Consider the following 14,098-nt stretch of genomic DNA (forward strand, 5'->3'; position numbering starts at 1 on the left):
AAGTGATATTGAGCATCTTTTCATGTGTTTGCTAGCCATCTGTATGTCTTCTTTGGAGAAATGTCTTTTTAGGTCTTTTCCCCACTTTTTGATTGGGCTATCTGTTTTTCTGGTATTCAGTTATATGAGCTGCTTGTATATTTTGGAAATTAATTCTTTGTCAGTTGTTTCATTTGCTATTATTTTCTCCCATTCTGAGGGTTGTCCTTTCACCTTATTTGTAGTTTCCTTTGCTGTTTCTGCCAATTTTTTTATTAAGCTCTTTATTTTTCAGGTATTGAGCTATACGAGCTGCTTATATATTTTGGAGATTAATCCTTTGTTGGTTGTTTTGTTTGAAATTATTTTCTCCCACTCTGAGAGTTGTCTTTTAATCTTGTTTATTGTTTTCTTTGTTGGGCAAAAGGTTCTAAGTTTCATTAAGTCCCATTTGTTTATTTTTATTCTTGGATCTGGGTCAAAGAGGATCCTACTGTGATTTATGTCAAAAAGTGTACTGCCTGTGTTTTCCTCTAAGAGCTTTATAGTTTCTGGCCTTATATTTAAGTCTTTAATCCATTTCGAGTTCATTTTTTGTATGGTGTTAGGAAGTGTTCTAGTTTCATTCTTTTACATGTAGGGGTCCAGTTTTCCCAGCAGCAGTTATTGAAGAGGCTGTCTTTTCTCCACTGTGTATTCTTGCCTCCTTTGTCAAAGATAAGGTGCCCATACGTGTATGGGTTTATCTCTAGACTGTCTTGTTCCATTGCTTTATATTTCTGTTTCTGTGCCAGTACCATACTGTCTTGATGACTATCTTTGTGGTATAGTCTGGAAAGTTGATTCCTTCAGCACCATTTTTCTTTCTTCAAGATTGCTTTGGCTATTCAGGGTCTTTTGTGTTTCCATATGAATTGTGAAATATTTTTGTTCTAGTTCTTTGAAAAATACCATTGGTAGTTTCATAGGAGTTGCATTGCATCTGTAGATTGCTTTGGGTAGTATAGTCATTTTCACAATATTGTTTCTTCCAATCTAAGAACATGGTATATCTCTCCATCTGTTTGTGTCTTCTTTGATTTCTTTCATCTGTGTCTTATGGTTTTCTGCATACAGGTCTTTTATCTCTTTAGGTTTACTCCTAAGTACTTTATTCTTTTTGCTGCAGTGGTGAATGGAATTGTGTCCTTAATTTCTCTTTCCAATTTTTCATTGTTAGCTGATAGGAATGCAAATGATCTCTGTATATTTTATATCCTGTGAGTTTACTATATTAATTGATTAGCTCTAGTAATCTTCTCAACCCAGGGATTGAACCTAGGTTTCCTGCATTACAGGCAGATTCTTCACCATCTGAGCTACCATGGAAGCCCATTATGTTGAGATAGGTTCCTTCTATGCCTCCTTTCTGGAGAGTTTTTATCATAAATGAGTATTGAATTTTATCAAAGACTTTCTCTGCATTTATTGAGATGATCATATGGTTTTTATATTTCAGTTTATTAATATTGTATATCACACTGATTGATTCACGAATGTTGAATCCTTGCATCCCTGGGATAAAGCCCATGTGATCATGATATATGATCCTTTTAATGTGTTATTGGATTCTGTTTGCCAGAATTTAGTTGAGAATTTTTGCATCTATGTTCATCATTGATATTGGCCTGTGGTTTTGGTATCAGGATGATGGTCGCCTCATAGAATGAGTTTGGGAGTTTTTATTTCCAAGTACTACATTAGATCCTTGGCTTAAGTTTCCTTGTTTAAACTTCATTAGAACCCCATTTTTAGGGAGCTGATCAAGATCTGAAACCCAAGCCTATTGGATGCTGACCCCAGTTGCCCACCTCCTTTGTTTTATACCATTCACAAAGGGACCACATTTCTTTGGGAGTTGAAGCCCTTGCACAGTTTAGAGTAATCTGTCATATACTTTATGTAATGAACTCCTTGCCACCTGCTAAGTATATTGATGATGACTTTTTCTGCTTTTAATGTTTTTGTATGTTACAGATAAGTGACCTAGGTGGTGGGGTTCCACTCCGAAAAATAGATCGCCTTTTTAACTACATGTATTCAACTGCTCCGAGACCTAGCCTGGAGCCTACCCGAGCTGCCCCATTGGTAAGCCTCTCAAGCTTTTGTTGGAGGAAGGACCATTAACACGAGACGGGCAGGGCAGGCTGTCTCCCCAGGGTGTTGCATTAGCCTTGTTGAATTTGCATGTTTTCCACCTGGTTTGAAGGAGGGGGAGCTTTATGCTACTGCCACTTTCTTTATGACTCTTTGGCCTCAGATTTCTTCTCTAATTTGTGTGTAAAAAACACTCAGAGCTGAGTGCCTACCTTCCCAATAGAGAGAAAAACGTCATGGTTAAGGCGGCTGCCAGAGCACCATTTACCACCTGGCGTTCCCCTTGGCGGGGGTGGGAGTTTAATAGCAGGTGAACGGGGAACAGCACCATGTGTCTGGCTGCAGCAGGCCCTGGGCGCTGCACACCTCCATGGCTTGGATCAGCCAGGGCCTTAGAACTTCCCCTGCTAAATTTGTTTATATAATTAAATGTTAAATTATGAACACATTACATTTTTTACATGAAATAACATAAGCAGGAAACATATAGGTTGTGTATGCATTTTCAGAGCCTTTTCTGTCTCAATGTGGAAAAAATCTTCAGCTCTATTAAGGCAGTGAGGAAAGCCTCTGGTTACCATGGCAGCATTTAGATCCTGGTAGGGCCACACTTTCTTCCCCCGCTGAGTGTTTCTAATTGACAAACAACAGTTGAACCCTTTGTCATTAAACACAGGAACATAGCTATGATTCTGCGAAATAGTTCAGGGTGTACATTTTCATTTTCAAGTCTTACCTGCCTGATAAGCACATGAGATTATGTTTTACTTGTATGAATAAAATCCAACACTTAACCTCATTTATTCAAGACAGAGTTTGTTAACACAGCATATTGAAAGCAGAGAGGAAGTCGTTTATATAGGATTCAAGAAAATATTTGAGAGATCAGTTTTGAAACTGATCACCTTGACTAGTTTCTGGTACCTACTTAAACACATGTCAAAAGGAAAACAAAATGCCACAAGCAAATCTAGAGCCTTCACCAGTTGTTTAAAAGGAATATGGATCATCTCTTCCAGGTCTCAAAATAGCATCTTGAGGACAGCTGTGATGTCATTTTTTTTGAATGAAACTGAGCAGTTGAAGTAAGAGTTGTAAAAAGTGTGCATCCAACCTCACACATTATAGATGAGGAAATGAGGTTACCTGCTCGCCCAAGGTCCTTGAGCTCGTGATGGTCAAGCCAGCGCTGGCCATGTCTGTCTACATTCTTCCCAGTGTGCTGTGTGGCTCTACTTTTGAAGAAATGCTTCCACTAGCATGTCTCCCCGTTAGCTCTCCTCAGCCTGTAAGCAGGCATGTGGGTATGTACTACTAGGAAATGTAATTTCATCATCAAGCACCTTACTGTGTTACAGCCCTGTGCTGTGACACATGCATTTCTTTTTGGGAAATGTCGTCCCAGCCAACTCCTATTGATCCTTTGACACCCTGGGAAGACTTTCCAGAACCTGTCCAAATCTGAGGTAGAGGCCCCTCCTTTGCATTCCGTGGGACCCTGGGGTCACCCGTCTCCTCACACTCGTGACTGCATCGGGCTCAGATGGTCTCAGCTGTTCCCTGGGAGCCGGCTCCGGGCCTTGCTTGACTGGAGGAGGCAGGTTTCCTCAGCCTCCTCCAGAGTCCACTGATTTCTTTGCTGTGGTGACCTCAGTCACCATTTCGGCTGTCTCGTCTTTGCTCCTGGCCGTGTTCTGCCTGTCCTGCAGCCCTTCCATGATGGTGGACTCTTATCACACCCAACCCTTGTTTAGGCCCTAACCCCACGGAGGGAATCTAGGAAAGCTGTTAGAAAACAGTTGAAAGCTGCAGAACTTAGTAAAATTACTGCTGGGTGGTAGCCATCATAGCAGCTTCCATTTCTTTCATTCTGCTGTGTCTTAGACACTGTCCCAAGACTTTACACTCCTTATATCATTTCATTCTTACAGCAGCTCTTATGTAAGCTTTTTATTACATTTTTCAGATAAGAAAACAGTCTTAGGTTGAGCAAACTGCTCGTTGCACAAAAAGTGGGCTTCACCTGTCTGAGCCTAAAGCCCACCAGCCACTGCTGTGTGTTTGCCCACTGCCTCCTTCACTAACCTGTCGGTGGACTTAATCAAAGGGGCCGAAGCTTGAGGAACAGCCCTTTCCTCTCCAACCCAGAGGTTTTGAAATTAGTCTCAATTGTTCTTATTCTTGTCAGTATTGGAGATCTCCCTCCCACCCCAACAACCTGTTACAGTCAGGGTTCTATGACACAGAGGTACAGGAGGGTACTGGCTTTGCTTTCTTGTCTCTAAAAATACATGGATGACCACATGTCAAAATACTGTAGTGTTCCCACAGCTTTAGGAAGTAGCCCTTAGGAGATCACTTTCTTTTCATTGTGTTAGCCTTGGTACTGGTAGGTTTCAATTCCTGTGCTACTCAATTGAATGTTCACTATAAAGAGCAAAGAAATCAGTTAATAGAACTCTGGAATGATGTTGTTTAGTTGAGTTTCCAGTTCAAATTCCACATGATTTGGGATTTGTTTTTAAACAATGCAAAACAATTGCCTTAAAACATTCAAAAAGCATTAGTTTCCTGGAAGAAGGAATTGCAACCCATTCACTCCAGTATTCTTACCTGGGAAATCCCATGGACAGAGGAGCCTGATGGGCTATAGTCCATGGGATTGCAAGAGAGTTACATGTGACTTAGTGACTAAATAACAACAACATGGGTTTGTCAGTTTCTGTTATGTGAGTACTATAAGAAGCTAAATAATTAAAAGCATTATTTGTGATATTTAAAAAAAGCATTAGTCAAAATAGGAGTGTTTCTATTCTTTTCCAAACACGTGAGAAATATTTTTGGAGGATGAAAATAGATTATTTGCCATAGATGCCATGTATGTACATCATAGTATGGGTTGGGTCAATGTATTTGCTTTAAATATGAATCAAGAATTAGTTCTAATCTTTCAGATGGTTCTCAGACTCAACGTGTTAGCATTTTGTGCCTTTCTCAGTATATTAATTTTCTTTTCTCAATAGGCTGGATTTGGTTATGGCTTGCCAATTTCTCGTCTGTATGCTAGATATTTTCAAGGAGATCTAAAGCTCTATTCTATGGAAGGTGTGGGTACTGATGCTGTCATTTATTTAAAGGTACTGCATTTCATTTCTGTTACAGGAAAGCATCTTTACTTTTTAAAGCTGTAAGTTCTAATAACTAAAGCAGATTAGCACTGTATCATCATCTCATATTATATATGAATAATCATATATATGATTTAATATATATATATGAATTCTTATATTCAACTAGGATTTACTTCACTTTTATGTGAAAACCAAGTTATGACCCTTGATTTTATGCTCAGAGCAAATAGGAAATATGGAGATATGAAAATTTAATACTGATTTTTAAAAACCTTAATTCTAAGTTGTGATTTTTAAAAAATTTGCATATCCATTAAAAGGACTCATTTAAAAGACAGATTTTCATAAACTGAAGTCTTTTATTTTAGAGACTTGCTGGCTTAAAGTTGCAAGATTTCAGTGCTTATAATATGTTTACCTAAAAGTCTGATCAGATAACAAAGTTCTCTGTAATACAAGTTTTCTCATTCAGTGGTGATACCAAACTTTTATTTACTTCTAAACTCTAGAATATCACAACAAACTGTGGAAAATTCTGAAAGAGATGGGAATACCAGACCACCTGATCTGTTTGAGAAATTTCTTGAGAAATCTGTATGCAGGTCAGGAAGCGACAGTTAGAATTGGACATGGAATAACAGACTGGTTCCAAATAGGGAAAGGAGTACATCAAGGCTGTATATTGTCACCCTGCTTATTTAACTTATATGCAGAGTATATCATGAGAAATGCCGAGCTGGAGGAAGCACAAGCTGGAATCAAGATTGCTGGGAGAAATATCAATAAACTCAGATATGCAGATGATACCACCATTATGGCAGAAGGTGAAGAAGAAGTAAAGAGCCTCTTGATGAAAATGAAAGAGGAGAGTGAAAAAGTTGGCTTAAAGCTCAACATTCAGAAAATGAAGATCATGGCATCCAGTCCCATCACTTCATGGCAAATAGATGGGGAAACAATGGAAACAGTGTCAGACTTTATTTTTTTGGGCTCCAAAATCACTGCAGATGGTGATTGCAGCCATGAAATTAAAAGATGCTTACTCCTTGGAAGGAAAGTTATGACCAACCTAGACAGCATATTAAAAAGCAGAGACGTTACTTTACCAACAAAGGTCCGTCTAGTCAAGGCTATGGTTTTTCCATTAGTCATGTATGGATGTGAGAGTTGGACTGTAAAGAAAGCTGAGTGCCAAAGAAGTGATGCTTTTGAACTGTGGTGTTGGAGAAGACTCTTGAGAGTCCCTTGGACTGCAAGGAGATCCAACCAGTCCATCCTAAAGGAGAGCAGTCCTGAATATTCAGCGGAAGGACTGATGCTGAAGCTGAAACTCCAATACTTTGGCCACCTGATGTGAAGAACTGACTCATTTGAAAAGACCCTGATGCTGGGAAAGATTAAAGGCAGGAGGAGAAGGGGACGACAGAGGATGAGATGGTTGGATAGCATCACCGACTCAATGGGCATGAGTTTGAGCAAGCTTTGGGAGTTGGTGATGGACAGGGAGGCCTGGCGTGCTGCGGTTCATGGGGTCGCAAAGAGTTGGACATGACTGAGCAACTGAACTGAACTGAAACTCTAGAATATTTGGAGTACTTTTTCATTATCTAATAGGGGCACATGGTATGAAATTTTAAAGCTGTGAAAGGGAAAACTGTCTTCCATTACTGGCCCAGAGCCACTGGGTTCTCTTTTCTGGGGTGACCATGGGTACCAGTTTCATGTGAATCCTCTTAGAAGTTGATTCTGTATTGATAAACATATGGAGAGAGAATCTAATTGTTTTCACACCAGTGAGTATTTTAGCACTTTGCTCTTTTTTACTTTCCAATATCTCTTGGAGATACTTCCATATCAATTCACATAGAACTGGCTCATCCTTTTAACAGCTGTGTAGTGTTTTATATGCTGTATCATAAAATAACCCTTTATTTGGGGTGTTTATCTTAGATGCCAATACACAGAAATGATATGCTATTTGATATCACTTTATGAGTTTATATTTATAAATCTACTGTGAAACTTTATTTCTTCTGGGCCCTCTGGGAGAGCATTTACCCAGTGGACAGTAGTGTTTGGTTTAAGACGATTGGATATCTTTATCAGTATTAACTGAACGAAAATGGTTTTTGTTCTCGTCATGTTTACTGGTTTTTCATGAGTGAATGTTTTTATTCCTTTAAAAAATGCTTTAATTTCATCCTGTCCAGTCTAAGTAAAATGCTAAAATGTAATTTTAGTGTACCTCCACATTAAGGTTTCTGATGCTTTGAATAGTAAAATTTGAGTTAGTATTTCACATGAGCAAGATGACACTGTAGACCTTTAGTATACATTTTTGTTTCTCTCCTTAGGCCCTTTCAAGTGAATCATTTGAGAGACTTCCGGTTTTTAACAAGTCCGCATGGCGCCATTACAAGAGCACAGCTGAAGCTGACGATTGGAGCAATCCCAGCAGTGAGCCCAGGGACGCTTCCAAATACAAGGCAAAACAGTAATTGACTACTTTTCTTTCTATTACAAAATATCTGATTTTTCCTCAGATGATTGATATTTTCAGCCACATCTTTGTGGTTTTGCCATTGGAAAGGCAAAGTGATCCCTAAAGAAAGATGGGAGTATTTTTTCACCCCAGACAGGAAGGATAGCAAGAACTGGGTCACCAGAGTAGCCATTTCAGTAGAGGACCTGATATTCTGGGAGTACTTGCCCTATGGAGGTATTAAAAGCAGTAAGCAGGGTGTGTATCCTGCCACGAATCTTATTTAAGAAGTAATTCAGTTTGTCATCATCCATAGAATTGACAGAAGAATGTTTAGAGAAAGTCTGTAGATGGATTGAAACCAGAAAAATAAAAAAGTTAAAATTATCAATCAAGGTAAACAGTGGGTTTATCCATATCCAATTATTATTATTCAGCCCTTAAAGGGAATAAAGTTGTGACATGCTACAGTATAGATAAACCTTGAAGTCCTTATGGTAAGTGAAATAATCCAGACCCTGAAGGACAGATACTGTATGCTTCAACTTATGTAAGGCACCTGAAGAAAGTAGAATGGTGGTTGCCATGGCTGGGGAGTAGGGGAAAAGCAAATTTAGCATTTAATGAGGACAAGTTTCATTGGAGAAAGATGAAAAAGTTCTGGAGATGGATGGTGGTACAACACTGTGAATGTACTGAACGCTGCTGAGCTGTACACTTAATAAAACATTTTTTTCCATCTTAACCAAAGGGTAAACTTTACATATAGTTTACCACAATAAAAGAAATGAAGAAAATGATCAATCACAGAATAACGAGTTTTACTACTTGGTGGTAATAACGACAATAAATAATCCAGTCTTTGGTTTCCAGTTTTCTTTCTTCTGACAACCTTTAAGCTCCAACTCTACTGGCAACAGTAAGGGTTCTGATTATTTGTTTAATTTAAAGTAATCTTTTAATAATCAAAAAGCAGTATATGTACACTGTTAAAAGATATAAATAAGCAAAAAAATAGAAACTATTGTATTCTGATAATCCAGAGATTACCATTCTTAGAGCTGTATCTGTGTCCTTCCAGGTGTTTTCTATTTGTATATGTATCTTTTCCCAAATGAGATCAGACTTTTCATACTGTCACGCAGCCTAGTTTTATTTCATTTAACCGTCTCCATCTTTCTGTGTCATTATATTTTCGTCATGAAAATTCCCCTGATTTGTCCCAAAGACAAATCGATTCCAGGACCACATAACACATCTGAATAGGTCTCTAGATTTTAATGTAGAACAATTTTTTGTTATTGAAAGACCATACCAGTTGTCCTGCAAAATGTCCCACCTTGATTTGTTTGATTTTTTTTCTTTGAAACCCTGGCTGTCCCGTAAACTGGAAGTTCATCTAAAGGCTCAGTGGAGCATTTTTTTTTTTTGCTAGAATATTTCATAAATATGGATGCAGAATTACACTCTGAGACCCATGCAGTTCGGTTGATCCAGTGTTAGTAATGTTAAGACTGCCCATAATTCAGATGGTGACTGCCTGGTCCCTCCACAGTGTGGTTAGTTTTCCCTTCTTAATCAGAAAATGATCTGCGTAGTGTCACTTTGCCACCATACAACCATCACTTAGGGGTTATTAAGACCAGTTGAAAAACTTGGCCTGAATCAGTAATTTTGTTAATGTGTATAAAATGATGAGTTTTTTGTTAGTGTCCTTCCTTTGACAATTAGCTGACATTCTCCTATCAAGTTTTTCCTCATCAACTAAGGTCATTTAGGTACCTTCTGAAGTACAGTTCCTCCTGGCAAGGCAGGATAGGCATTTAAATCTTTCTTTTCAATTGCAAATTTTCCAGGCGGATGCTGAGTTAGAAACCACTTTAAATGGTGACGGGTGAGTTTCAGGCTTCCTTTTTTTTTTTAAGTAGTATTATGGATGTGGTAGATTTTTATTGCTTTGTTGGTGTATTTTGGTCAGTATTTAACATATATATATATAAAGTGTACAGATACAAAGTTTGAAACATGATGAATTTTTACATCTGTATCTCCAGGACCCGAAAAGGCCACTTCCTAGTCACAGTTTTCTCCTTTTTCCCTCCCCACCATGTAACCATTACTCCAACTCTATCACCTATCACTATATCTGACTCTCTTCTCTTCTTGAATTTAAAATAAATGGAACATACAGTGCATGCTGTTTTTGTGTCTGGCTCTCTTCTCTGTGAGGTTACCCTGTCACTGCATGTAGTGGCCATCTTTTTGATGCTAAAATTGGCACACCTTTGGCCATTGGAAGCTATTTCTAGCCATATCCTTTATGTTCCATTGGTGAAATCCTGTTGGTCTTTGAAAGCTTCCTTACTTTCTGGCCCAAGAGGATGTCCTAAGTTGATCTCATACTAAGACTCCTGTTTACTTTTAATGGGTATTAGAGACCCTAATCTGGGAGCTGGAGGTGTACATGACATCTTTTCTAGTCTTGTTTTCTGGACAGACCTATAAAACATGGTTTAAGATATATAAGTTCATGTTGATTTTTAATTCTCTTTTAACATTGTAATATTTCTCCCTAATCTATTTTAATTGCATATATTTCCTCTTACCCTGAAAACCTTGATTCCTAACACAGTGCAACAGACAGGTATTTGTAGGCAATGGCACCCCACTCCAGTACTCTTGCTTGGAAAATCCCATGGACGGAGGAGCCTGGTAGGCTGCAGTCCATGGGGTCGCTAAGAGTCATACACGACTGAGTGACTTCGCTTTCACCTTTCACTTTCATGCATTGGAGAAGGAAATGGCAACCCACTCCAGTGTTCTTGCCTGGAGAATCCCAGGGACAGGGGAGCCTGGTGGGCTGCCGTCTATGGGGTCGCACAGAGTCGGACACGACTGAAGCAACTTAGCAGCAGCAGAGTTTATATAGCTTTGTGACTTTGTACCATTATAGTAGCATTGATCTTTTCCGATGAAGGATGTAAAAGGTTATTTATATTGCTACTTTTTTTCCTCTGGAAGTACTGTGATGGGCCTCTGTGCACTGTTGTTGCATTGGTCACTCACCTCAAATGATGAAATTTAGAGGAGTTTGTTTTATGCACGTGAGTGTGAGCGTGCACACAGGTGTGTGTATACACATATACACACCATCCCTGGCCAAGGTCAAGCTAAATGAGCTTGAAACACCTGGCTCAATTTCCCTTGATTCCATTTTCAGTTCGTATAAGTCAGGTAGTATATTGGGTTATCAGTATGAGCAGTTAATTCCAGTGATGGCTCTGGTAGGGGGAATTATTTGGGTAGCACAGAAAATGATCTTTATGAACATTAAGGTCCATTTGGATTGTAAAAAGATGGTTTTAGTTGAATATTGTTTTAAAGCCTATTTAAATAGTTTAGCAGGTTGTATACTGTAATTAAGTATGAGTCTTAATTTCTTTTTTCTAAAGGATGATACATTATTATTTAGGGGAAATTTTATTTATTTATTTATTGATCATGCTGGGCAGCATGCATCATCTTAGTTCCCTGACTAGGGATCAAACCCATGCCCCCTGCATTGAGACCATCAAGGAAGTCCCTGAGTCTTCATTTCTGATATCTTATTAGGCAAACAAATGTTATCAGAAAGCAGTTTTTAAGATTCTAAAATGGCTACCCTGACGCTGAAAGTTTTTCACTTAACAGAAATAGGATAATTGGTGGCAACCTGGGGAAGTATTTAGTAGTTATATTAAATTCATTAGGTGAACGAGAAATGCTAAGAAAATTTAATTTCTTTTATTATTTTATTTTATTTTTAAACTTTACATAATTGTATTAGTTTTGCCAAATATCAAAATGAATCTGCCACAGGTATACATGTGTTCCCCATCCTGAACCCTCCTCCCTCCTCCCTCCCCATACGATCCCTCTGGGTCGTCCCAGTGCACTAGCCCCAAGCATCCAGTATCGTGTATCGAACCTGGACTGGCAACTCGTTTCTTACATGATATTTTACATGTTTCAATGTCATTCTCCCAAATCTTCCCACCCTCTCCCTCTCCCACAGAGTCCATAAGACTGTTCTATATATCAGTGTCTCTTTTGCTGTCTCGTACACCGGGTTATTGTTACCATCTTTCTAAATTCCATATATATGCGTTAGTATACTGTATTTATGTTTTTCCTTCTGGCTTACTTCACTCTGTATAATAGGCTCCAGTTTCATCCACCTCATTAGAACTGATTCAAATGTATTCTTTTTAATGGCTGAGTAATACTCCATTGTGTATATATACCATAGCTTTCTTATCCATTCATCTGCTGATGGACATCTAGGTTGTTTCCATGTCCTGGCTATTATAAACAGTGCTGCGATGAACATTGGGGTACACATGTCTCTTTCCCTTCTCGTTTCCTCAGTGTGTATGCCCAGCAGTGGGATTGCTGGATCATAAGGCAGTTCTATTTCCAGTTTTTTAAGGTATCTCCACACTGTTCTCCATAGTGGCTGTACTAGTTTGCATTCCCACCAACAGTGTAAGAGGGTTCCCTTTTCTCCACACCCTCTCCAGCATTTATTATTTGTAGACTTTTGGATCGCAGCCATTCTGACTGGTGTGAAATGGTACTTCATAGTGGTTTTGATTTGCATTTCTCTGATAATGAGTGATGTTGAGCATCTTTTCATGTGTTTGTTAGCCATCTGTATGTCTTCTTTGGAGAAATGTCTATTTAGTTCTTTGGCCCATTTTTTGATTGGGTCGTTTATTTTTCTGGAGTTGAGCTGTAGGAGTTGCTTGTATATTTTTGAGATTAGTTGTTTGTCAGTTGCTTCATTTGCTATTATTTTCTCCCATTCTGAAGGCTGTCTTTTCACCTTGCTAATAGTTTCCTTTGATGTGCAGAAGCTTTTAAGGTTAATTAGGTCCCATTTGTTTATTTTTGCTTTTATTTCTAATATTCTGGGAGGTGGGTCATAGAGGATCCTGCTGTGATGTATGTCAGAGAGTGTTTTGCCTATGTTCTCCTCTAGGAGTTTTATAGTTTCTGGTCTTACATTGAGATCTTTAATCCATTTTGAGTTTATTTTTGTGTATGGTGTTAGAAAGTGGTCTAGTTTCATTCTTTTACAAGTGGTTGACCAGATTTCCCAGCACCACTTGTTAAAGAGATTGTCTTTAATCCATTGTATATTCTTGCCTCCTTTGTCAAAGATAAGATGTCCATATGTGCGTGGATTTATCTCTGGGCTTTCTATTTTATTCCATTGATCTATATTTCTGTCTTTGTGCCAGTACCATACTGTCTTGATAACTGTGGCTTTGTAGTAGAGCCTGAAGTCAGGTAGGTTGATTCCTCCAGTTCCATTCTTCTTTCTCAAGATTGCTTTGGCTATTCGAGGTTTTTTGTTTTTCCATACAAATTGTGAAATTATTTGTTCTAGCTCTGTGAAGAATACTGTTGGTAGTTTGATAGGGATTGTGTTGAATCTATAAATTGCTTTGGGTAGTATACTCATTTTCACTATATTGATTCTTCCAATCCATGAACATGGTATATTTCTCCATCTATTAGTGTCCTCTTTGATTTCTTCACCAGTGTTTTATAGTTTTCTATATATAGGTCTTTAGTTTCTTTAGGTAGATATATTCCTAAGTATTTTATTCTTTCCGTTGCAATGGTGAATGGAATTGTTTCCTTAATTTCTCTTTCTATTTTCTCATTATTAGTGTATAGGAATGCAAGGGATTTCTGTGTGTTGATTTTATATCCTGCAACTTTACTATAGTCCTTGATTATTTCTAGTAATTTTCTGGTGGAATCTTTAGGGTTTTCTATGTAGAGGATCATGTCATCTGCAAATAGTGAGAGTTTTACTTCTTCTTTTCCAATTTGGATTCCTTTTATTTCTTTTTCTGCTCTGATTGCTGTGGCCAAAACTTCCAAAACTATGTTGAATAGTAATGGTGAAAGTGGGCACCCTTGTCTTGTTCCTGACTTTAGAGGAAATGCTTTCAATTTTTCACCATTGAGGATAATGTTTGCTGTGGGTTTGTCATATATAGCTTTTATTATGTTGAGGTCTAAGCAGATTTTGAATTACAACTTTATTGAGATATAATTCACATATCATAAAAGTCACCCTCTGAAAGCATACAACTCAGTGGTTTTTAGTAAATTCCCAGGGTGGTGTGCTCCTCACCACTGTCTGATTTTAGACCATATTCACCAGCCCCCAAAGACACCCCATGCCCATTGGCAGTGGTTCCTCATTTCTAAGCAGGTTTTTCACTGAGAGGAAAGAACAGCTTTAGAGTATATATGTCATTAAATGCTAATTCTTTTTCTGTAGTAACTATAGAGAATAATTCTGAGATAAGAC

At 38.2% G+C, this 14,098-nt stretch overlaps 1 protein-coding gene across 14 annotated transcripts in view; it reads left to right on the forward strand.

Annotated features, from left to right (window-relative positions):
• The window catches only part of PDK3 (pyruvate dehydrogenase kinase 3), a 123,015-nt gene that overhangs the window by 67,666 nt on the left and 41,251 nt on the right, over positions 1 to 14,098 (forward strand). For 7 of the 14 annotated variants that reach the window (XM_086389378.1, XM_086389377.1, XM_086389382.1 and 4 more), the window contains 3 exons: positions 1,996 to 2,106; positions 5,139 to 5,252; positions 7,601 to 7,740. In XM_086389378.1, the coding sequence (XP_086245504.1) occupies positions 1,996 to 2,106; positions 5,139 to 5,252; positions 7,601 to 7,740 (365 nt within the window). Of the gene's footprint in view, positions 1 to 1,995; positions 2,107 to 5,138; positions 5,253 to 7,600; positions 7,741 to 9,584; positions 9,623 to 14,098 lie in introns of all 14 variants that reach the window. The other 7 variants (XM_086389381.1, XM_086389384.1, XM_086389391.1 and 4 more) reach the window with 4 other exon arrangements.

The sequence above is a fragment of the Bos grunniens genome, chromosome X (assembly GCF_055505025.1).
Source record: "Bos grunniens cultivar Pamir isolate PY7600 chromosome X, Bosgru_T2T1.0, whole genome shotgun sequence".
NCBI classification, from domain to species: Eukaryota; Metazoa; Chordata; class Mammalia; order Artiodactyla; family Bovidae; genus Bos; species Bos grunniens.